Here is a 26,979-nt window from a genome sequence, read left to right as displayed (position 1 = left end):
ACACAGGCACCCCCCAGGGCTGTGTGCTCAGCCCCCTCCTGTTCTCCTTGTTCACACATGACTGTGTAGCTACGCACAGCTCCAACCTCATTGTCAAGTTTGCTGATGACACAACCATTGTGGGCCTCATCACTGGCAATGATGAGTCAGCCTACAGAGAGGAGGTTGCTACCCTGACTACATGGTGTCAGGATAATAGCCTCTCTCTCAACATCAGCAAGACAAAGGAGATGATTGTGGCCTTCAGGAGACGGCAGGTGGAGGAGCACCCCTGCATATCAACGGTTCTGCAGTGGAGATGGTCAGCTGCTTCAGGTTCCTCGGGGTCAACATCAGCAACGACCTCACCTGGTCTGCTCACACAGACAAGGTGGTCAAAGCGGCCCGGAAGCGCCTCTTCTTCCTGAGGAGACTGAAGAAGTTTGGCATGGATTCAGTCATCCTCACCAATTTCTACAGATGCACAATAGAAAGCATCCTGACTGGGTGCATCACAGTGTGGGAGCTGCACAGCCAAGGACCGCAAGGCCCTACGCAGTGTGGTCAGGACTGCGGAGTTCATCATCGGTAGGGAGCTCCCAGCCCTGCAGGACACAGACCACACGATGCCTCAGGAAGACTGGATCCTAAAGGACTGCCATCATCAGCCTTCAGCCTGTTCACCCCGCTGCCTTCTGGAAGGCGGTAACGTAGCATCCGGTCTCGCACACAGAGACTGGAGAACAGTTTCTTCCCGAGAGCCATCAGGCTGCTCAATGGACACTGACACACGATCGACACTTTTGCACTCGACACTTTACACTCGTCACTTTACATACACTGTCACTTTCAGCCTGTACTTACACTACACTTTCTATTGCACTACCTGCTTTCACTACCTGCTACTCCCATTTGTCTGTAGTTTAGTTATGTGTATTATATGTTAGTATTATGTTCAGAGTTCTTGTACAGTGTGTATGTCATGTTATATTATGTTCGGCTATGATAGTTGTTGTGTGGTGCCTTGTTCTAAGAATTTCAGTGCCCAGTCTGACCCTGTGTCATTCTGTGTATCTGACAATAAAAGACTTGACTTGACTTGACTTGATTTAAAGCTACTGTGTAGAACTTTAATGTTGTGTTGATTATGGCGGCCCCTGTGGACACAAGTGGTAGTGTTTCCAAGAACCAGGGTCCTAAAGAAAATCATAAATTGACACATTTTTAAACGTGGAGCTACAAAGTTTCCATGTTCCTCAGAGAAGATGTTTTCTAATGTACGTATTAATATCCGACTATTGATTCACGAACCTCATTTACTGACTTTTACTGAAATAAAGAAATGGTTATTTATGTTATTTCATTCACTCCGACATTTTGAAATCCCTTCTCCTGATATTTTCTCGATAGTTCACCTCTCCCCCCGTTATCCTCACTTGTGTGAGTTTACTCGCCTGACTGTTTTGTGGTTACTCGCTTCATTCGCACTAGACAGCGCCGGAGAGGGGGAGTGGCTTATCACCATGGAAACAGTTAATTTCCGCCATCAACCGCAGAAGAAGTAACCGACTCACCGCCAGACGCTCAGAGCAGCTCCGACCCGGGAGACCAGATTACAGCCGACCGCCATCGACTTCTTCCACTGGCGAAGTTACGTAACCTCCGTGCATCAGCCGCGTAACAAGCGCCATTGTTTTACTTTAAATACTTTGTGTAGAACTACTGACGCCAAAGAAAAGCAGAAAACACCAAATGGATAGTACAAAAAAAATGTTGTAACTCAGATTTTATTTGCTTTTTAAATTTTATTATCGTCCATTGTTTTGGGACGGTGCATCATATTTTGCTTTTCTTCCCCCTCCATAATCTCTTATATTAGTGTTTCTATGAAGGCCTGTGGAGGGGACGAGGTCATCGACTTCTTCTACTGTCGATGTTACGTAACCTCTGTACATCCGTCCGGTAACGGGCGTTAACTACTTTACTACCGACACCAAAGAAAAGCAGAAAAACACCAAATGGATGGTTACAATATTTTTTTGCAACTCAGATTTAATTTTCTTATTGTTGTTGTTTCCTTATCGGCCATTGTTTCAGAAACACGCTCCACCATTGTTTGCTTTTCTTTTCTTCCCCTTCTATGATCTTATATTCGTGTTTCTATGAAGGCCTGTAGTGGCGATGAGGTCATCGACTTCTTCTACCGTCGATGTTACGTAACCTCTGCACATCCGTCCGGTAACAGGCGTTAATTTACGAAACAAACTACTTCGTGCAGAACTACGGACACAAGAAAAAGCAGAAAAACACAAAATGGATGATACAAAATAATGTTGCAACTCAAATTGTATTTGCTTGTTGTTGTTTCATTATCGTCCATTGTTACATTTCCTTTCCTTCCGATGAAGGGGGGGGGGGGGTGAGCACACAGCGGTGCGATATGACCTCACAGTGCACCTGCAGAACACACCAAACGACTCATTTCCCCGAGGTGAGGAGGTGAAGAAGAGGAGACCTGTTGAACTCCTCGTTGCTGAGAGAAGCCGCCATCGTTGTGAGGAGTGTGTGTGTGTGTGTGTGTGTGTGGCAGCAGCAGCTGTGGTGATGGACGCTGGGAGAAGGCAGCAGCTCGGCTTGGGCAACAGCGACATCTCATGGTTCCTCCTCAGCAGCCGCAGCGGAGAGATGATGATCACATTATGCAAATGACCGCTCCGCCTGCACGCCGCTCTGGCGCGGGAGCCGGCGCCCTGGTGGAGCGGCGGTTGTTCCCGCCCTCGAGGCGACTCGGAGGGAGAGCGTGCCGACGCCCCGAGGCAGACACACATCACAGGGTTCCAGGTGTGAAATGAGCCAGCAGGTAGAAGCCGGGTTTGGACGTTCGAGGATCATTTATTCTGCACAGCCGAAACTCAGCTGTAGTCCATCGACGCTTCACAACAACAACAACAGAAGAGCATCCTGGTGGTGCAATGTTTGTATTTGCATTCTGTAAAGAGCAGCAACAGAAAAACCTTTATATATATATATATATATATATATATATATACTAGGGCTGTGAAACGATTAAAAATTTTAATCGGGTTAATCACAGGTTTCTGTGGATTAATCATGATTAATCACATATTACCGATATTCTCGGTATATTTTGTGAGAACATAGAGATTTATGACAAAAGACGGATATATACATTTATACATTCTTCTATACAATGGTGCTGCAACTCAGCAGTTATTTAGCAGTTTTCTTCCATATGGAACATTAATACATCTTCATCCTAAACAGAATGTTTAACCCTCCTGTTACCTTCGGGTCAATTTGACCCCATTCAATGTTTAATGTCGGTGTTCTTTGGGGTCAATTTGACCCCAGGCTGTTTTTCACTGTCAAACATATAAGAAATATCAACTTTTTTATTTATTTAAAGGGCTATTTAGGTAGTCAACAAACAAACATAAAGTACCTCACACTTAAACTTGGGAAGCAATATTAATTCTAATAATTTTCTGGAGGTTTTAATTGCTGGGGTCAAATTGACCCCGAGGGTAAAATATGTTAGTAAATGTAAAGGTAACAGGAGGGTTAAACAGAACATGTTTCTCTTGTTTGTCAACCATTAACTCCACCATGATACAATCTAAAGGCCTCTAGTCTTCCTCTAGCAGCTGCTGAGGCAAACTGACTGTGTGGGTTTTCTTCATGAACTGGGCCGTGATGAAAGGGACGGCGGGGACACCGCTGCAAAGCTGAAACCTCACCGGCCCGCCGGACACGGACAGGTGGACAGATTGACAAGTGACTTTTTTTTTGCTCGGTCCCGATGCGCGCGCACGGAGCTCTGTGGCGCGCCAGACGGAGATCGATAAGTGTTAACGCAACGCGAAGAGACAGAGATGACATGCTGCTGTGGAGATACGATCAACAACAGACGTTTAGTTTAATAAAAGAACAAAGACGTGCTCTAGAGAACATGTCAGGGGGCGGGCCAATCTCTTTAATGTCATGCGATCTACCGACACTACGCCGCGATCGACTGGCAGGTCGCGATCGACGTGTTGAGACCCTGATCTACAGGAAGTAAAAGTCGTAACAAGGTTTCCGGAGGTGAACCTGCGGAAGGATCATTACCGATGAACAGACCGTCTGCATGAGAGCGGACAGAGTTCAGATTGAAGTGGTGGATTGGAAGCTCATTTTGCAAGTGACTTTTTTTCGTCCTGATGTGTGCTCACACGCCGGCATCCGAGCTCTGCGGCGCGCGAGACGGAGATCGGAGTCGTGTTAACGTAGAGACAGAATGACATGCTGCTGGAGAGACGACCAACAACAGACGGATTGGAAGCTCATTCTGCGCATGCGTTAAATGCGTAAAAAAACCAAAACGAAGTTAAACCTGTAATTTAATAAACTGAGTTAACACGTTATTTTTCAGAGCACTAATATATACACATATATGTATATACACACAAACATATACTGTATATATATATATATATAATTATATACGAGAGTCGCCCCCTGGTGGTCAGGAGAGAGAATGCAGCTTTAACACATGAAGCATAGACTTCTATACAACCAGAGGAGTTGTGATCCTTTGCACTGTTTTTAACTAACTTCATCAGCCTCTAAACTGCAGAAGTCGTACAGTCTGGAGGCTTCTTCCCCTCGAGGGCAGGAATTGTATCCTTCTTACATTCTTTCACGTGAATTATTATTTATTATTATTAACTATTATTATTGTAATAATAATTTGAGGCAATGTCCCGGTGCAGAATATCTCCATCGCGGTTATATTTCCTTTGGTTGGAGTCTTGTGGAAAACTAAACAGCCCTTTAGAGTCACTCCTCTGCCAGCTGGAGAATGTAGGGACTTCCGCAAATGCGCGCTCAGCTGCAGTCACGTTTACAGCCCTTTACCGGAAGTGTCACATGTCCCCGCCAAAATAAAATGTATTAATTCGTTTTAAACGACTCACTTGTTGATCATTCATCGGAATCAAATCGGCTTTAAGGGTGAAATATGTGTATGTAAAGACAAATATATGTGTTGCTCTTAATGGTACACAGACTTTCAAAGTAAACAGAGTAAACAATAAAGATACCTGGAGGACGCCAAGTAAAAATAAACCTAAAGAAAAAATAGCAAACATGATGAATAAATGAAATAATGAGAGGGGGACTCTCCTGAATAATCTTTAAATCATAAACTATGTTGTTAAAAAAAAAAATTGTCAACGTCGGTTGAACGAGTCACGATTCCTCCCGGGATGTCAGTGCCGGGCCTTTTATTTGAAAACTGCTCACCGGAAGTATTTATACCGGCTCGCTCCTCGGAGTCTTTTCCAACCGCTGCGAAAGTTTTAGTGGAAGTTTACCGTTTGTTTCTCCTCCAGGTTTCGTCCGATGAGCTGAGTTCAGCTCGCGACCCCCGGCCTGAGCGCGAGATGAGCGGACACACGGTCCCGGTGGACTTCTCGGGACACATGTTGGACCTGGACGAGGACGAAGACCTGGAGGTTTTCAGCAAGGTACAGACAGTTAGAGGCGGACTCCATTGACTGTCTTCCTCTACGTGGATGAGACCCACCGGCTTCCACTTTAACGTTAATTATACTTTTCTTTACGTGTGTCTGGTGTTACTCGTCCGCGGGGAAGTGAGCGGCCATCCCCCGGTCCTTTAAAGAGGAAGGAGTCCACAGGTCCTGGATCAGCTGGTGACCTAAAGAGCCTCGCTCCCCCGCTACTGACTGTCTACTTGATTCAAAACTTTACAAAAAGCCGAATTAAAAGTTAAAAATAAAAAAAGTCCACCTCAATATTTGCCCAAAGGTTCCAGGCTAGTGTTTGCTTGCGGGGTCACGAGGACGCGTTGTGTTGTGACATTTTTACTGTACTTAATGAGTTTTACTACCGGTGCCTGAACGCATCAAAGATCGTCGATGTGGAAGAAGATGCATCACGCGGTGGCGCTCTGGTGAGGAGCGTTGAGTTCATGGTGGTTTCTGAACACGAGCTGCATGCCATGCAGCACACTGACATGCCAGCTGCTGGTTTATTGGTTCATTGACAGTTAAACATGGACCGAGTCATTCGATGATGATAATTCAGTTTGGATATAATTGATCTACTTGTAGATTGTTACTTGTGATATTCTGAAATATGTAAATATGGTGGCTTTAGGTGTGTGTGTGTGTCTGTGTGTGTGTGTGTGTGTCTGTATCTACTTGTGTAAGAGAGGATGGACTCCTCCGCTGTTCATCCACTCCTGTCCCCCCCCCCCCAACCATATTTAACCTCAATCATATACCCCCCCCCCCCCCCCCCCCATACGGAGGTGTGTATGTTGGGATGTGCCCACAGGCCCCAGGTGGCTCCTCAGGTAGCAGTCCAGGTGAACTGGCTGCAGCCTCACAGGCCTCTCCACTGACATGACGTTGTCCTGTCGTCCGTTTCCATGCAATGAAAACACATTTTTGGATGGCGCCCTGAAGCGAGATACTCGAGTGTCTCGATATATTTACTATTTCTTGGACCAGAGCCAAACAAGGACGGTTTAAAAAAAAGTTGTATGTGTTCTTCAATACAGCGTGAAGAAGACGAGTAGCCAGAATAACCTTATAACTACAATTAAGTAGATGCGGGCTTTATAAAATATCCTTATTTTACACAGAAATTAAATCCTCATTAAAAAAAAATCCTTTAAGTAAAATAAAGTGAGTATTTGTAGAATTTCTGTGTACAATAAAGATATTTAACTTTTTAAAATTATATTTGACTCTAAATGATGGTGATTTAGAGTCAGAATCTAGTGGGTATTATAATGTAAACTTGTATTACTCCCACAGTGGGTACATTCTTCTCTGGGCTGCAGTGAAGTAACTGGGGGTTCAGTGCCTTGCTCAAGGACACTTTACATGAACTAGGGGGAGAGCGGGGTTCGAACCGACGACCTAACGGTTACGGGAGTTTCCCAAATTTGTACTTAATGAACTAATAAGTGTAATAATAATAGTTCATTAGCCTGAGGAGCTACGTCTGGTTGCTACACCCTCCAGTCTCTCCTTCCTGTTTCTTCTGTTTCAAGCTTTGTTCCACATTTCATAAATTAGAACGGGCACTCGGTAGAGCGCATACCTTCGCATATCACAAGATTGGGCATTGAATTATCAACATTTTGGCATTAGTTGCATACCAATTGGATACAAATTGACCGCGCTATGGTAAAAAGAAGATGTTGACCTTTTCATGACCTTGACCTTTGACCCAATCAATCCCAAAATCTAATCAAATGTTCCCCGGATAATAACCAATCATCCCACCAAATTGCATGCGATTCGGTTTAATACTTTTTGAGTTATGCGAATAACACGCATACAAATAAATAAATAAATAAATACACGGCGATCAAAACATAACCTTCTGCATTTTCAATGCGAAGGTAATAAATAAAAGTTGTATCAACTCCTGCAGGTCAGAAGGTCTCCGTCTAGTGAACAGGTGCAACGGGTCGGTTTAAAACACGATGTCACACGGGTCGGTGAATTAGCATGCTGAGCGGCTAGCTCCGTTAGCACGCTTTGCTAACGGAGTCCCTCTCATCGGTGCAGGACGTGTCGCTGGCGGACGGCGCTCCCGTGCCCAACTCCCCCAGCTCCATGGCCAACCAGTACGGAGCGGAGGAGGAAGAGGAGGAGGGGGAGGAGCAGCAGCAGGAGGGAGGAGCCGACGAAAAAGACATCTTCATCACCGTGGACAACCCCGAGAGCCACGTCACCGCCATCGAGACCTTCATCATGTACAGGGTGGAGACCAAGGTGAGCCACGGACACCTCCGTCAGGTACAGGGTGGAGACCTCCATCAGGTACAGGGTGGAGACCAAGGTGAGCCACGGACACCTCCGTCAGGTACAGGGTGGAGACCTTCATCATGTACAGGGTGGAGACCAAGGTGAGCCACGGACACCTCCGTCAGGTACAGGGTGGAGACCTTCATCATGTACAGGGTGGAGACCAAGGTGAGCCACGGACACCTCCGTCAGGTACAGGGTGGAGACCTCCATCAGGTACAGGGTGGAGACCAAGGTGAGCCACGGACACCTCCGTCAGGTACAGGGTGGAGACCTTCATCAGGTACAGGGTGGAGACCAAGGTGAGCCACGGACACCTCCGTCAGGTACAGGGTGGAGACCTTCATCATGTACAGGGTGGAGACCAAGGTGAGCCACGGACACCTCCGTCAGGTACAGGGTGGAGACCTCCATCAGGTACAGGGTGGAGACCAAGGTGAGCCACGGACACCTCCGTCAGGTACAGGGTGGAGACCTTCATCAGGTACAGGGTGGAGACCAAGGTGAGCCACGGACACCTCCGTCAGGTACAGGGTGGAGACCTCCATCAGGTACAGGGTGGAGACCAAGGTGAGCCACGGACACCTCCGTCAGGTACAGGGTGGAGACCTTCATCATGTACAGGGTGGAGACCAAGGTGAGCCACGGACACCTCCGTCAGGTACAGGGTGGAGACCTCCGTCAGGTACAGGGTGGAGACCTCCATCAGGTACAGGGTGGAGACCTCCATCAGGTACAGGGTGGAGACCTCCGTCAGGTACAGGGTGGAGACCTCCATCAGGTACAGGGTGGAGACCTCCGTCAGGTACAGGGCGGAGACCTCCGTCAGGTACAGGGTGGAGACCTCCGTCAGGTACAGGGCGGAGACCTCCGTCAGGTACAGGGTGGAGACCTCCGTCAGGTACAGGGTGGACACCTCCGTCAGGTACAGGGTGGACACCTCCGTCAGGTACAGGGTGGAGACCTCCGTCAGGTACAGGGTGGAGACCTCCATCATGTTCTCTCTCTCTCTAGACCACGCGGGGCGAGTTTGACTCCAGTGAGTACGAGGTCCTGCGGCGTTACCAGGACTTTGCGTGGCTCCGTAGTAAACTGGAGGAAGCCCACCCCACCCTCATCGTGCAGGTACGCACCTGCTGCTCCTCACCTGTACACACACACATATACTCACACACCTGTACACACATATACTCACACACCTGTACACACATATACTCACACACCTGCACACACATATACTCACACACCTGTACACACATATACTCACACACCGGTACACACATATACTCACACACCTGTACACACATATACTCACACACCTGTACACACATATACTCACACACCTGTACACACATATACTCACACACCTGCACACACATATACTCACACACCTGTACACACATATACTCACACACCTGCACACACATATACTCACACACCTGTACACATATACTCACACGGTACACATATACTCACACACCTGCACACACATATACTCACACACCTGTACACACATATACTCACACACCTGCACACACACATATACTCACACACCTGCACACACACATATACTCACACACCTGCACACACACATATACTCACACACCTGTACACACACATACTCACACACCTGTACACACATATACTCACACACCTGTACACATATACTCACACACCTGTACACATATACTCACACACCTGCACACACACATATACTCACACACCTGTTCACACATATACTCACACACCTGTACACACATATACTCACACACCGGTACACACATATACTCACACACCTGTACACACATATACTCACACACCTGCACACACATATACTCACACACCTGTACACACATATACTCACACACCTGTACACACATATACTCACACACCTGCACACACACATATACTCACACACCTGTACACACATATACTCACACACCTGTACACACATATACTCACACACCTGTACACACATATACTCACACACCTGTACACACATATACTCACACCTGTACACACATATACTCACACACCTGTACACATATACTCACACCTGTACACATATACTCACACACCTGTACACACATATACTCACACACCTGCACACATATACTCACACACCTGCACACACATATACTCACACACCTGTACACACATATACTCACACACCTGTACACACACATACTCACACACCTGTACACACATATACTCACACACCTGCACACACACATATACTCACACACCTGTACACACATATACTCACACACCTGCACACACACATATACTCACACACCTGTACACACATATACTCACACACCTGCACACACACATACAGGACTGTCTCAGAAAATTAGAATATTGTGATAAAGTTCTTTATTTTCTGTAATGCAATTAAAAAAACAAAAATGTCATGCATTCTGGATTCATTACAAATCAACTGAAATATTGCAAGCCTTTTATTCTTTTAATATTGCTGATTATGGCTTACAGCTTAAGAAAACTCTAAAATCCTATCTCATAAAATTTTAATATTTCCTCAGACCAAGTAAAAAAAAGATTTATAACAGCTGAGTGTTTGTCAAGGCTCAGGAAACCCTTGCAGGTGTTTCGAGTTAATTAGACAATTCAAGTGATTTGTTTAATACCCTACTAGTATACTTTTTCAAGATATTCTAATATTTAGAGATAGGATATTTGAGTTTTCTTAAGCTGTAAGCCATAATCAGCAATAAATCAGAATAAAAGGCTTGCAATATTTCAGTTGATTTGTAATGAATCCAGAATGCATGACATTTTTGTTTTTTTAATTGCATTACAGAAAATAAAGAACTTCATCACAATATTCTAATTTTCTGAGACAGTCCTGTATACTCACACACCTGTACACACATATACTCACACACCTGTACACACACATACTCACACACATATACTCACACACCTGTACACACATATACTCACACACCTGTACACACATATACTCACACACCTGCACACACATATACTCACACACCTGTACACACACACATATACTCACACACCTGTACACACACACATATACTCACACACCTGTACACACATATACTCACACACCTGCACACACACATATACTCACACACCTGTACACACATACTCACACACCTGTACACACATATACTCACACACCTGTACACACATATACTTACACACCTACTCACACACATATACTCACACACCTGTACACACATATACTCACACACCTGTACACACATATACTCACACCTGTACACACATATACTCACACACCTGTACACACATATACTCACACACCTGTACACACATATACTAACACACCGGTACACATATACTCACACACCTGTACACACACATACTCACACACACATATACTCACACACCTGTACACACATATACTCACACACCTGTACACATATACTCACACACCTGTACACACATATACTCACACACCTGTACACATATACTCACACACCTGTACACACATATACTCACACACCTGTACACACATATACTCACACACCTGTACACACATATACTCACACACCTGTACACACATATACTCACACACCTGCACACACACATATACTCACACACCTGCACACACACATATACTCACACACCTGTACACACATATACTCACACACCTGTACACACATATACTCACACACCTGTACACACATATACTCACACACCTGTACACATACTCACACACCTGTACACACATATACTCACACACCTGTACACACATATACTCACACACCTGTACACACATATACTCACACACCTGTACACACATATACTCACACACCTGTACACACATATACTCACACACCTGTACACACATATACTCACACACCTGTACACACATATACTCACACACCTGTACACACATATACTCACACACCTGTACACACATATACTCACACACCTGTACACATATACTCACACACCTGTACACACATATACTCACACACCTGTATACACATATACTCACACACCTGTACACATATACTCACACACCTGTACACACATATACTCACACACCTGTACACACATATACTCACACACCTGTACACACATATACTCACACACCTGTACACACATATACTCACACACCTGTACACACATATACTCACACACCTGTACACACATATACTCACACACCTGGATGATGCATATCATCCATGGTTTCAAGTCCACCTGAGCAGCGAGCGAGAGAGAGAGAGAGAGGCCTCTGTGACAGGTAGACCATGAACCTACCTGTGTCTTTGTCTCCTGTGTCCTTGTCTCCTGTGTCCTTGTCTCCTCGTCTCCTGTGTCCTCAGCCGCTGCCGGAGAAGTTTGTGATGAAGGGCATGGTGGAGCGCTTCAACCAGGACTTCATCGAGAGGAGGAGGAGAGCGCTGGAGCGCTTCCTGAGGAAGACCTCGGAGCACCACGTGCTGACGCACAGCCAGAGCCTCAAGGCCTTCCTCACGGCACAGGTCTCTCTCTCTCTCTCTCTCTCTCTCTCTCTCTCTCTCTCTCTCTCTCTCCCCTCTCTCTCTCTCTCTGTCTCTCTCTCTGTCTCTCTCTCTCTCTCTCTCCCTCTCTCTCTGTCTCTCTCTCTGTCTCTCTCTCCCTCTCTCTCTCTCTCCCCCCCTCTCTCTCTCTCCTCTCTCCTCTCTCTCTCTTTACATCTCTCTCTCTCCCTCCCTCTCGCCCCCTCTCTTTCTCTTTACATCTCCCTCTCCCCCTTCTCTCTCTCTCCCTCTACCCCCCTCTCTCTCTCTTTACATCTCTCTCTCTTTCTCCCTCCCTCTCTCTCTCTCTCTTTACATCTCTCCCTCTCTCTCTCTCTCTTTACACCTCTCTCCCTCTCCCCCCCTCTCTCTCTCTTTACATCTCTCTCTCTCTCTCTCTCTCTCATGTCCTGTGTTGCCTCCTCTTGACTGTTTCCGGGTGTATGTTTTGGGGGCGGAGCCAGGCTAGCTTGCTTCCAGCCTTTATGCTAAGCTAGGCTAACCACAGAGCTAACGGTGTTGTGAATGTGATCTGTTCCATGTCTTTAGATGGTCACAGCCCATCAGTCTGAACCTTTGTGAACTTGCCCCCACCCCCCAGGACCTGCTGCCCCACAAGAAGCAGGGCCCGGGCTTCCTGAGCCGCATGGGGGACACGGTGCGCGCCGCGGCCCACGCGGTGCGGGGCCTGAAGAGCCGGCCGGAGGAGTTCTGCCTGATGCAGGACTACGTGGAGGACTTCAGCAACAAGATCTGCTCCGTGGACAAGGTCACGCAGAGGATCATCAAGGAGCAGAGAGGTAGGGACCAGGACCCCACCGGGGCAACTCGAGAGAACGTTGCCCTGATGTCACCAGGAGGGGCAGCACCCCCCCATAACATCCTCTCATAGTGATGATCTGTATTAGTGTGTTGTTTGTGTTCTTTGTTGTGTGTCCTATCTGAGGTGTCTGGACTAGGTACACACACAAAAATCAATAAATATAATTTTGAATTCTAAAACACAAAATAATAATTATAATTGTTGATAGTTGTTAGAAAAAAATTAGAACAATAAATAACCACAAAAAAATAAGAATCACATTGAATATGATCGTCTGACTTATGTTTTCTGATTATTATTTTTTTAATCCGTAGACTACTGCCTAATAATCTTATTATTATCTAATAGTCTTATTATTATCTAATAGTCTTATTATTGCCATTTCTATGATAATTGCTAATATCCTGTCAGCCTAAATAAGTATATTTTGAAATGTTAAATGTTAAAGAGCCCGGATGTATTTTTAGTTCAGTCAGTGGTGGAACACTGACCCCTAAAATAATATGTGAATGAAACTTCTCACTTTAACACTGAGGCGTCTTTAATGTCTATTTCTATAAGTTATTGTTGAAGCTCCGCCTCCTCTGCTCCTCCCCCAGAGTACCTGGAGGAGCTGAAGCAGTACAGCCCCGCCTACGCCCAGTGGGCGGAGTCAGAGGAGAAGCTGGCGGGGCCCCTGAACGGCGTGGCCGGCTGCGTGGAGCGCTGCAGCACGGAGTCGGACCGGCAGATCCAGCACCTGTCCGAGGTCCTGGTCCCGGCGCTGCACGAGTACGTCCTCTACACCGAGACCCTGAAGGTGAGTCCGCACGCCGCCGTCACGGGGAATACGACCGCACGGCGCCATCATGTAGGATACGGCCGCACGCCGTCGTCACGGGGAATACGACCGGTCGGGCAACCCCCTGACCAGGAGGTCTGGTGGTGGCCCACGTACACCTGAAGGCCTCCAGACGGAGAGTCCAGGACCTGAAGGCCTCGTGAGCCAGCAGAAAAACAGCGAGTCTGAGTCTTCAGGCGATGACGCTCCAAAGAAAACCTGCATATCTTAGGACTCTGGGGGACCAGCAGAGACCAGCAGAGACCGGCAGAGACCAGCGTCAGTGTGTAACGGTTCTCCTTCCTCTCTAGGCCGTGATGAGACGCAGAGACAACATCCAGGCCGAGTTCGAAGCCAAGAACCTGGCGCTGGCTTCCAGGCGCACGGACCAGGAGGCGGTAAGCATCCCTCCCCTCTTCCCAGACAACATTACAAAGTTAGTCTTTATGTTTATAACTTTATATGTTGTAGTGTGTGTGTGTGTGTGTGTGTGTGTGTGTGTGTGTGTGTGTGTGTGTGTGTGTGTGTGTGTGTGTGTGTGTGTGTGTGTGTGTGTGTGTGTGTGTGTGTGTGTGTGTGTGTGTGTGTAGGTGTGTGTGTGTGTGTGTGTGTGTGTGTGTGTGTGTGTGTGTGTGTGTGTGTGTGTGTGTGTGTGTGTGTGTGTGTGTGTGTGTGGCCCATGTTCAGCGTCCGTTGTTATTGAACTCGAGTGAATCGTGGGTCTGAATGTCAGACGGCTCAGCTGAGGAGAGCTCATATGACGGGTACTTCAGGGTCTTCACAGAGTGTGGTTAAACACAATGCTCACGCGTCTATGCACCTAATAGTTAACTAATACTAATAACTCATCATATGAGCTGTTTAATAGGTCCATACACGTTTAGCTGCAGTCCCTGAACGCCTCATCTCATTGGACCAGCCGTCTGCGTAGAGGACGACTAACTAAAGAATAAAAACATTTATCTATTTCATTTAAATGTTTCACTCATGCATATTCATCAGTTCTCACGGTAATTAAACACATTCCACATTATGTTCCCATTAGTGTTGCTGTGTCACTATTTGATCACAACAGGACGCTAACGACCTGACGAAGTCTAGAAAGTCTCCTGTGTTTAAGAAGTACTTGAACACACCACGCTGTATAGAAGTAGAGACGTAAACTCATGTTTACAGTGTTTACTGAGGGAAAGAGAAGTAGTCACTATATAGACTTATATACAACCAGAGGAGCCCCCTGGTGGTCACGAGGGAGAATGCAGCTTTAACACATGAAGCATAGACTTCTATACAACCAGAGGAGTCGCCCCCTGGTAGTCACGAGGGAGAATGCAGCTTTAACACATGAAGCATAGACTTCTATACAACCAGATGAGTCGCCCCCTGGTAGTCACGAGGGAGAATGCAGCTTTAACACATGAAGCATAGACTTCTATACAACCAGAGGAGTCGCCCCCTGGGGGTCAGGAGAGAGAATGTAGCTTTATCACATGAAGCATAGACTTCTATACGACCAGAGGAGTCGCCCCCTGGTGGTCAGGAGAGAGAATGCAGCTTTAATACACTTCCACTTCAGCTTCACTCATCAGAACCAGAGCTACATTTCTTCCTCTCTGAATAACCAACAGGATCTTCTGTTCATTCTGATGATGATGATGATATTTGTGCTACACGGGTCATGTGCGCGTCACACTGTGTTCATCTTGTTGCTTCATGTGTTCCACTGGCAGCTGCAGGAGGAGGTGGACGGTCTGGCGGGCCGCGTGGAGATGGCCAACAACGCCTTGAGGGGCGACTGGACCCGCTGGCGGAGCGGCATGAGAGCTGACCTCAGATCAGCCTTCCTGTCCACCGCCGAGAAGAACGTGGACTACTACGAGCAGGTGAGCTGGAGAGACGACGTCATAGCAAAGGTTACGGATGGAATCACAGTTAAATGAAGCATGGACTTCTATACAACCAGAGGAGCCCCCTGGTGGTCAGGAGAGAGAATGCAGCTTTAACACATGAAGCATAGACTTCTATACAACCAGAGGAGTCACCCCCTGGTGGTCAGGAGAGAGAATGCAGTTTTAACACATGAAGCATAGACTTCTATACAACCAGGAGTCACCCCCTGGTGGTCAGTAGAGAGAATGCAGCTTCAACACATGAATCATAGACTTATATACAACCAGAGTCGCCGCCCCCTGGTGGTTGGTAGAGAGAATGCAGTTTTAACACATGAAGCATGGACTTCTATACAACCAGTTCACATCTGGAGATGAACTCAGCTCATGATGAAAGCTGCTGATGAAGACCATGAGATGGAGTACAAAGTCCCCAGAAGGAACTCGGTGGACTTTGAGCATAAGTTTTGTCAAATTCTGACAGCAAGTTGCTCTATTTAGTTCTCATTTAGATGTAAAGCATCTTTATTCTTGTCCTGGTTGCTCCTCTTCTTCTGGCGGTGCAGACCGGCGCTCTGCCACCAGAGGGCAGCAGCGCGTCACGTTTCCTCCCTCCTGAACACGAGGGTCCAGCTCTTCCCCTGTTGGAGCCGAAGGGACACACGTCAACGTCTCTGTTCTGTCCCTCGAACATTACAAGAGCCCGAGAAAACAAACGAGCGAATACCAGAAGAGAATTAGTTTAAGATCCAGGAGCCAAAAGGCTCCCGGATGAGCGAGGCCACGCCCAGTTCCTGAGCTTTACGTCGTGGATCAGCGCCGCAGAGCAACGAGGCTAATGCTCCCCAGTTGTGTAGCACCGCCACGTCGAAGATTCCAGGAACATTAATTATTTTGTGTGCTGCATGAAAGGCTTCCATTGTTCAGATGGAGAGCAATAATAATGGAACGGATGAATTATTAACTAAAAACTAAACATTTCAAACCTCTTCTGCTCACTCTCAAAACCCAATCTGGAGGCGGTTTAGATCGGATTCCAATAATCCCGATTATAAAATGTCTCGTACGTCTCTTTAAAAGCGACCCGTGGCCGCGGTGTCAATCCCAGAGAGGGGCGTGCAGAGCCGAATGTACGTTAGGCTCCGCCCCCTCTGCGTTCATCTGCCGAGTTCTCCACCGAGAACCCGTCGGCGCCATTGTAGTTTTGACGGGAGGCGTGCTGGAGCTCCGGCGTGGCTCCGTCGCGACTACCTTGATACAGGGGGCCATCCAGAAGTATGAGCAAGACCTATTTATTTATTTCACAACCACGCTTCAAATGAAGGAATCCAGGGGGGCGTCAGACGTCTAATGAAAACGATGCATAACCTGAACCTGATTTAATTCCAGTGACTTATTATTATTATTTGGCTCACACAGTAAACGAGTTGCAATGAATTAAAAATGCATTCAACTCTTTTTATTCCCCCTGGATTCCACGGCGCCGAGCCAGACAATAACTCTGCGATGAGGTCGTTTGTTGTGCAGGTGAGGGCGAGCGGCGCCACGGGCCGGGTGATTTATTAGAGTGGAGCACTGTGGGGGTCTAATAAGACCGCCGGCACCTGGGAGGGTTGGATCTGTCTGGGAGGACTGAGGGGGCGGGATCCAGGACGATGGTAGAGTGAGGTAGGGTGAGGTAGGGTAGGGTGAGGTAGAGTGAGGTAGGGTAGGGTGAGGTAGGGTGAGGTAGAGTGAGGAAGGGTAGGGTGAGGTAGGGTGAGGTAGGGTAGGGTGAGGTAGGGTAGGGTGAGGTAGGGTAGGGTGAGGTAGAGTGAGGTAGGGTAGGGTGAGGTAGAGTGAGGTAGGGTAGGGTGAGGTAGGGTAGGGTGAGGTAGGGTGAGGTAGAGTGAGGTAGGGTAGGGTGAGGTAGGGTGAGGTAGAGTGAGGAAGGGTAGGGTGAGGTAGGGTAGGGTGAGGTAGGGTAGGGTAGGGTGAGGTAGGGTGAGGTAGAGTGAGGAAGGGTAGGGTGAGGTAGGGTGAGGTAGGGTGAGGTAGGGGGTTCCATACCGTCTGGGCGGACTGTAGCGGAGGACTCTGAGGTGAGACCTGATGAAGATGGAGGAAGGCGGGCCGACTCATTTCCTGGTCCTCTCCGGACCGGAGAGCCCATTACGTCGCTTTGCGTACGGCTGTGACGAACCTCCCGAGGACCTCCGTCAGCTACGTGAGGAACAATAACTGCAGGATGCTGGCCCTGAACCCACCATGTGGTCCGATCGCTGTGTGGGCGGAGCCTAATGAGGATGAGTCCGCATGTTGAGCTTCTGTCTACAGGAAGTGGACTCGGGACGACTGGTCCTCACATCCGGGGCTCGTCCTCCAGCTGCAGACTCCTGAGGAGCCGAGTTCCTCTTCTTCTTCTTCTTCTGCCGCCGTAAATAGCCGAGAGGGGCATTGTCAGTGTTGCCACGGTTACCAGGTAGAAACAGGCACACCGCCTCGGAGGGGATATCAATATGAGGAGGTTATTGTGATGTTCCCGTGTGAATAGAATGTGAATATCTGTTTGTTGGACTGGAGTCGTCTCAACAGCTGCTCTGGAAACACAGCAGGACGTTTAGAGGAGGAAGAGACGGAAAACATTCAACATTTACACAAACATGGCAACTTACAGCAAACGGTCACTTGGGATGTGACATGTTGACCTTTCCACCGCCGGCGCTCCTGAACGCATGAACAGTTGTTCAGATGAGGAGGTAATCCTCTCTCCTGACCACCAGGGGGCGATGCCTCTGGTTGTATAGAAGTCTACGCTTCATGTGTTAAAGCTGCATCCTCTCTCCTGACCACCAGGGGGCGATGCCTTGGTTGTATAGAAGTCTACGCTTCATGTGTTAAAGCTGCATTCTCTCTCCTGACCACCAGGGGGCGATGCCTCTGGTTGTATAGAAGTCCGCTTCATGTGTTAAAGCTGCATTCTCTCTCCTGGCCACCAGGGGGCGATGCCTCTGGTAGTATAGAAGTCTATGCCAATTATATTTTCCATTCAAAATCAATGTAATGCACAACCTTTCAGCCGAGTTCTATGACGATGATGACGATGATGATGCTTCTTCCTCTCTCAGTGCCTGGCTGTGTGGGAGTCCTTCCTCCTGTCTCAGAGAGTGGAGCCCAGAGAGCAGCGAGACGGGGAAGACATCCAAATATAGACTGAACCCAAGCCCTCTCTCTCTCTCTCTCTCTCTCTCTCTCTCTCTCTCTCTCTCTCTCTCTCTCTCTCTGGCCAAAGAAGTAGATCCCAGCCCACCGTTCCAGTGATGATCTCTCGTCTCTCAAGCCGACCCAGATCTCCCCTGTGAGGTGTTTACAGTCCACTGTGTGCCAAAAGAAGAAGAAGAAGCTCTTCTTCGTTATGCTTTATCTTTGTAGAAACAGGATGTGTGTGGATGACTCATGTTGTCAATATTTCCCTCGTGTTTCGGGCGTGCTGCGTCCAAAAAGCCAAACTAATAATAATATTAATAATCCCAGAATGCACCAGGGCTCCACTGGTTGGTGGTAACGTCTCATTCCGTTACTTGTTTGTTTAAATCATTTTCTGGACAAACAAATGCACATTAAACCCAAATGTGTGATGAACTTCACCACTGTTGGCTTGTTGTTTGTTTGCAGGCGTCATTGTGTACTATATGCTTTATTTTTAATTTTTAAATGCATTATAATAATTAGTGTAAATAATAATGTGATTATGGGTTTTAAAAACGTTGATATAATTCTCGAGGCTTCATATCGTGGTGCAAACGGCTGATGTGAGCACACACTGACGCTAAGCTAACCCGCTACCCAGCATGCACCTGGCTCCATCGAGGGGTTTTAGACAGGACTGGAGGGACCAGAGGAGGCGGAGCCTGTCGCCAGTGACGCTCGATGGTCGTTTCACTGAAGTGATTTAGTGTGATTAAATATAATCTATAACATTAAGTTTATGAACTTACATTTATATTTAATTGAATATTTATTAAATAACGATTTTTAAAGGATACTAATTTTAAATATATATATTTTTAACTCACGTGTAGTACCTTCACGTACCCCCAGGGGTCCCCATCCCTCATGTTGAGAACCACTCTGACTCTTCTGATTGTTTATGGATCTCTTTATTCTACTTCATAACATAAGTCTGAACCTCCTGGAGGATTCAGAAGAGGACTCGTTTCAGTTCAGAGGAAATAAAGACAAACATCAAGAGATGTTCAGTTTTATCCCTCAGACAAAATCTATTTTAACTCAAAATGATTTTATTATGTTCAAAATGTTTTAAAAAGAGTCGAAAAGAACTTTGTGTGTGTGTGTATCTGTATGTGTTTGTGTGCGTATGTGTGTGTGAGTCCCCTATATGTGATATTCCACACACTCTAATATTTGAGGATAGTGGAATACAACAGAAACATCCAAAAACAACAATAATGAACATAATTAAACGTTATAATAATAATAAATAATAAGACTTTATGATTATCTCCACTGCGGCGGCTTGTTTTTTCTACTTGTGTGAAATAAAACATAAAACTACAAAAGTGAAGACGCACATAACCAGAACCCTGAACATGTTAAAGGAGACTCTGGAGTCACACACACACACACACACACACACACACACACACACACACACACACTGCAGGTGGAGAGAGATCCATTCAAATGATCTCATTGGCTGCAGCGTTGAATATTATCATATTATGTAAGACATGCCGAACGGGATGGAGGCAGCACTGAAACACACACACACACAGACACACACACACACACTTTTACATCTATAAATATATATATATACATATATTTTTTAATATGTATTTTATATATGTATATATATATATATTCATATATTTATACATAGATTTTTTATATGTATTTTATATATTTATATATGTATATATTTATATATATATATTTAAATATATATTTATGTCTATATATTTTTATATATACATAAATATATGCATATATTTATATATATACGTACTTTTGCTCTCATTGATGTCTCCCCGTCTCTTTCAGGTGCATTGCTCTGCTGTAGCGTCGGTACAGTGACCATCGGTAAGAACCTCAAACTGACCCACATCCCCCCCCCCCCCCCCCGGCCTCACCTTCCAGGGCTCCAGCTGGGACCAATCACCACCTGCTCCCCAATTCTAACTACATGTGCAGTAGTTATCAAGTCTTTCTTCTCTGAACCATTCCACAGAACCAGGAGTTCCCAGTGTGTCTGCTCGGCGTTGTCATGACGGCCTCAGGGTCCTGGTTAGGAGGCTGGAGGCTCTTCTGTGGGGAAGTGAATTTACTTAATTCCTTCGGTTGTCCCCAACTGAGTGGATGGAATGTAATCATACTTCATACTTCATACATCATACTTCATACATCATACATCTTACTTCATACTTTATACTTCATACTTCATACTTTATACTTCATACTTCATACATCTTACTTCATACTTCATACATCATACATCATACATCTTACTTCATACTTTATACTTCATACTTCATACTTTATACTTCATACATCTTACTTCATACATTATACTTCATACATCATACTTCATACATCTTACTTCATACATCATACATCTTACTTCATACTTCATACATCTTACTTCATACTTCATACATGTCTTTAGAGGAATGAGTCCAGTTCTGCAGCTCAATGTGAAATCCTTCATTGTTTAGTTTTTTATTCAAAGGCTGTAAATTGATTTTTTCTACAGTGTAAAAGGTCACAATTTGAACTCAAGTTGAAAAGAAAGAACATTTTGAAAAGAAACGTGAATAATATAAAAATCATTGTAATAGAGGAGCAACGACATCCATACAGTTTGTTCCACTGAGCAAAGAAATCACACCGAAAAGATCAAAACGACACGTTCAGGAAATAAAGGAGTGTTGCAGAAATATCAACATAACACTATTCATAAAGTATAAAACCTGTATTTCTGAACAATAACATGAAATATACCTCATTTGAGTTAAAATGACATTAAGAAGCAAAAGCAGCTACTGGACGTTTATGGAGAACACTCACACAGTGCACAGTCATAAGAAAATAGACACAAATCAGAATATAGAATATGACCAACAGGATGTATGTATTGTTCATTATATATAGGTCATTATAGCTGTTTTCTTTTATATAGCAGAAACCTTTTGAGTCCTGAATATTCTGCTTGTTTGTTTCCATGAGCGATGAGTCACAGCTTGATTTAAAGTGCTGCTGTCTGGGGTCCTTATTATATTATTATTACTATTATCATTATAATTATTATTATATAAGTGCTTCAGTGGTTGTTACAAAAATAGACATTTGAAGGGGCAACAGCATCACAACCTCCACTGCGTTCCTGTCTCCTGGTGGAAATGAAGCCGGAAGAAGAACGATGCAGATATACATATATATATATAGTTATTTATATAAATAAATAGGCATATTTATATATATAAATATATACATATATATATGTATTTATAAACATATCTATATATATATACATATATAAATATATACATATATAAAGATATAAAATATATGTATAAATATATGAATATAGATATATATTTATATATATACATATATAAATATATAAAATACATATTAAAAAAAATTTATATATATATATATAGTAATTGATGATTGAATGTACCGAAGAAGTGGACCAGATTGCATTAAAATGATGAAAGAAAGAGTGCAACAACAAGCCTTCTGTGTCCTGATTGGCTGTGAGCTGTGACACACACACCAGCAGTGTGACCGGCCCAGGTGACCCCTGTCCAGCGTGTCTCTGCATCCCTTTGATAGCATGTGACTCATAAATGCATTCAATAATGTGCGTCCGCATGACCTCGGGACTGTTTTGCTTTCACGCGAATCACCGACGGCGACCGGCTTCAGTGTGACAGTCGGTTGCAGTGCGTTGTGTTACGAGACCTGCGACCTCTGACCTCTGACCTGTGAGTAACAACAGGAAGGAGGCGGGAACAAGCAGGAGGGAGCGGTGATTGTCTGATGCGGCTTTTGATTGGAGGAGTTGACTGTATACTGCACACACACACACACACACACACACACACACACACACACACACACACACACACACACACACACACACACTTTCTACTTTGACCTGAGCCCATATTTATCAAAGCTTTCCGTTGTACACATGTGACCCTTCCTTAGTCCCGCCCCTCTCGCTCAGGGGCTCCAATGACAGTCGTCCTGCCCTCCTTCATGTCTATCATTGATGACATCGACCGCGGAGGGGTCAGAGGTCAGAGGTCACGACCCCTAAACCCTCCAGAATGTTGTCGTAGCGGTGAAGCAGCCATATGAACAGTTCGAGAGCATCTATGAATGAAAAGCTGATGGCGGATCAATATATATATATATACATATATATATATATATATATATATTTGCAACCCACAGTAAACGATGCTCATTAATCAGCCTGAGTGCACTTCAAAGATTGGACCCGGACAAATGTGCAAACCACCACTTCCTGTTTGCTGGGATGGATTCCTGAGATGACGCGTTAACGCTGCGTGGACAGAAACACGGAGGGTCTGGTGATTTGTGGAATGAAGTCAGATTGTTGTGAGGCCACTCATGACTTCAGCCCAGTGGAGCGATGATGTCACACCACAGACACGGCGGGCGCCACCGGCGTCAGACCGCCGTTACATAACCGTGACGCGGGAACATCATGAGTTTCTTTTTTAAACATTTATTCTGTGTTGTTCTGACTCGTTGAATAAAGACGCTGGGTTCAGGCTCCTCCCCCGAATGCTTTTCATCTCGCCGTCATGTTATTTTAACGTTTGTTGAAGTTATATATTTGTCGGCCGTTTATTGTAAACATTGAAACGCGAGTTGCCTGCGTGCTCGATTTACCACGTCTATATTTATAAGATGTGTAAGATTTATTTAAACATTTCGCTCGTCATCCTCGTCATTTTATGAAAGCAAAAAGCTTCAATAAATTGTTAATAAACTGTCAATAAACTGCCAATAAACTGTCAATTAACTGCCAATAAACTGCCAATATACTGTCAATAAACTGCCAATAGACTGTCAATATACTGTCAATAAACTGCCAAATTAATTATTAATAAACTGTCAATAAACTGTCAATAAACTATCAATAAACTGTCAATAAATGGTCAATAAACTGTCAATAAATGGTCAATAAATGGTCAATAAACTGTCAATAAACTGTCAATAAATTGTCAATAAACTGTCAATAAACTGTCAGTAACTGTCAATAAACTGTCAATAAACTGTCAATAAATGGTCAATAAACTGTCAATAAATGGTCAATAAACTGTCAATAAACTGTCAGTAACTGTCTCCATGTTGTCTAGACGACCTCCTGGTCCTGAGTTACACCTGTTGCTTCAGCCTGGAGGAGCTCTCTTTATTTTAGGGTATTTTAAGTGAAATGACATTTACTAGATGGCTCTAATGATTATGCATGTGAGTGTTTAGTTTTATCTTTCATTTGAGTTCACATTAATCCGTTTGATGAATATGGGCCCAGCAGTCAATGTCCGACTCTGAAGGTCACGAAGGTCAAGTGAAGACAGAACAACACCTTCTCAGTTGGGTCTTAGACTTAACGACGAACGGCCATCTTCATGGAACGGAGGCTGTTTTTTCTTCTTCTAATAACCACACCATGACCTTTGACCTCGGGGCAGAGTCCAGTTCTTCACTGGTTCCTCCGGTGTCCCACAATGTCCAACCAGTCCGCGGCGGCGCTTCGTTTGAGAGGCCGGAGTCCAGAAGAAGTGCATAGATGGAGGAAGCGCGTCGGGGTCACCGGCTCGTCTCTTCTGTTTCCCTTAAATATATACGAGAAGCTGCACAACGGAGGCCCGGATGAAGAGACAGAAGAACTACAGACACACGGGGGGGGGTGCTCCGGTTAGCTGGACTGGACGGTGAAGAGCGTGGACGTCCAGTGGGTCTGCCACACGGCCGACTCCACGTCATGTGACCTCAGCGAAGGCGATGTGATTCTGAAGGGAGGAAACACAACAGGATGAGGATCATCTGGAGGCGACGAGGCGCTCGGCACACGTTGTTTGGACTAAACTCCTCAAAAGTGATTCCAGGTCGGCTCCGTAGGAACAGAAGCCAAACGAGGACATTCAGCCACAGGTGAGGAGAATATCCAAAGAACAGGATCGGTGAAGGTCAAAATAGAAAAGCAGAAAGAAAGATGTTCTGGATCTGAGACGGTTTAAAGGAAACTTCTGGTATATTAACCTCTCCTCTCTCCTTATGGACGTCTAGGATACACTGAGCTCCTCTCTCCTTATGGACGTCTAGGATACACTGAGCTCCTCTCTCCTCTCCTCTCTCCTTATGGACGTTTAGGATACACTGAGCTCCTCTCTCCTCTCTCCTTATGGACGCTTTGGATACACTGAGCTCCTCTCTCCTCTCCTCTCTCCTTATGGACGTTTAGGATACACTGAGCTCCTCTCTCCTCTCCTCTCTCCTTATGGACGCTTAGGATACACTGAGCTCCTCTCTCCTCTCTCCTTTTGGACGTTTAGGATACACTGAGCTCCTCTCTCCTCTCCTCTCTCCTTATGGACACTTAGGATACACTGAGCTCCTCTCCTCTCTCCTTATGGACGTCTAGGATACACTGAGCTCCTCTCTCCTTATGGACATTTAGGATACACTGAGCTCCTCTCCTCTCTCCTCGCTCCTTATGGACGTCTAGGATACACTGAGCTCCTCTCTCCTCTCCTCTCTCCTTATGGACGTTTAGGATACACTGAGCTCCTCTCTCCTCTCCTCTCTCCTTATGGACGCTTAGGATACACTGAGCTCCTCTCCTCTCCTCTCTCCTTATGGACGTTTAGGATACACTGAGCACCTCTCTCCTCTCCTCTCTCCTTATGGACGTTTAGGATACACTGAGCTCCTCTCTCCTCTCTCCTTATGGACGTTTAGGATACACTGAGCTCCTCTCTCCTCTCTCCTTATGGACGTTTAGGATACACTGAGCACCTCTCCTCTCCTCTCTCCTTATGGACGTTTAGGATACACTGAGCTCCTCTCTCCTCTCTCCTTATGGACGTTTAGGATACACTGAGCACCTCTCTCCTCTCCTCTCTCCTTATGGACGTTTAGGATACACTGAGCTCCTCTCTCCTCTCTCCTTATGGACGTTTAGGATACACTGAGCTCCTCTCTCCTCTCTCCTTATGGACGTTTAGGATACACTGAGCACCTCTCTCCTCTCCTCTCTCCTTATGGACGTTTAGGATACACTGAGCTCCTCTCCTCTCTCCTTATGGATGAATGTTCACCTCTCCATCACACATTATAACTCTGCTTCCTCCCAGAGCCTTGGTGACTCCTCGTCTCTTAGGGTCCACTGGACCCGCTGGTCTGATGTCTCCTCTTAGTTTCCCCGTCTCATGGCCGCCTCATAAGATCTGCCTCCTGTTGCAGATTCCTGTCTTCTTCACACCAGTGGAACGTCCTTGTTGATCAGATATGACGGTGGACCATGAGTATCAGACCGTGTAAAGCAGCCATGACGCCCTTCCCTACTTAAAATCTGGTAAAAAGCCTTAACTCACACCCTGATTGAGAACGTTTCGAGGCTGTTTAATTAATCAGCTCAAATTTCCACGAAGCAGATTTGGTGCAAAATCTGATAAAATCATTGAATGCCGTTTCTTTATTCATCTTTCTGTGAAATCACGTTTTTAAATGATTGTCCGTGGCGTCGTCCGGCTGGATTCTGCATTTCCTTCCACCAAAGAAGAAGAAAAAGCGTGGGATTAATTTTCTGTCGTGACATTTTGTTCACTGGGGCTCGTTTGGCTTCCGGCGTCTTTACGCCGAGCTATTTTTAGAGCCGTCGATTCTCCACCCCGAGCCCGTCGTGGAGCCGAGGTGAGAGCGTGGAGGAATTTCTGTTCTTTACAAGCGACTGAGCGCCGGCTCTCGGCAGGGAGTCTGAGCGCTGGAGGATCAGAGAGCAGTCGCCTGTTCTCTATGTTTAGATGCGTTTCGTCGGAGAGGAAGACAGGAGACA

General features: G+C 45.7%; 2 protein-coding genes across 2 annotated transcripts in view; one reads left to right on the top strand and one right to left on the bottom strand.

The window, feature by feature from the left end:
- Nucleotides 1-5,248: 5,248 nt before the first annotated feature.
- snx7 (sorting nexin 7) lies at nucleotides 5,249-19,504 on the top strand. The gene is made up of 9 exons (XM_056433959.1): nucleotides 5,249-5,507; nucleotides 7,587-7,793; nucleotides 8,841-8,951; nucleotides 12,170-12,328; nucleotides 12,948-13,146; nucleotides 13,769-13,968; nucleotides 14,301-14,387; nucleotides 15,720-15,872; nucleotides 18,986-19,504. The coding sequence occupies exons 1-9, from the start codon at nucleotides 5,424-5,426 to the stop codon at nucleotides 19,067-19,069; spliced, it is 1,284 nt and encodes a 427-aa protein (XP_056289934.1). The 5' UTR covers nucleotides 5,249-5,423; the 3' UTR covers nucleotides 19,070-19,504.
- Nucleotides 19,505-23,620: 4,116 nt separating this feature from the next.
- LOC130206152 (phospholipid phosphatase-related protein type 5-like) overlaps nucleotides 23,621-26,979 on the bottom strand; it is a 36,376-nt gene continuing 33,017 nt past the window's right edge. Inside the window, exon 6 of the mRNA XM_056433960.1 lies at nucleotides 23,621-24,934. Within this exon, the coding sequence (XP_056289935.1) occupies nucleotides 24,905-24,934 (30 nt within the window). The 3' untranslated portion in view covers nucleotides 23,621-24,904. The remainder of the gene's footprint in view (nucleotides 24,935-26,979) is intronic.

Source organism: Pseudoliparis swirei, chromosome 16, assembly GCF_029220125.1.
Source record: "Pseudoliparis swirei isolate HS2019 ecotype Mariana Trench chromosome 16, NWPU_hadal_v1, whole genome shotgun sequence".
NCBI classification, from domain to species: domain Eukaryota; kingdom Metazoa; phylum Chordata; class Actinopteri; order Perciformes; family Liparidae; genus Pseudoliparis; species Pseudoliparis swirei.
Note: the sequence above shows the minus strand (reverse complement) of the source record. Positions and strands in the feature narration are given on the sequence as shown.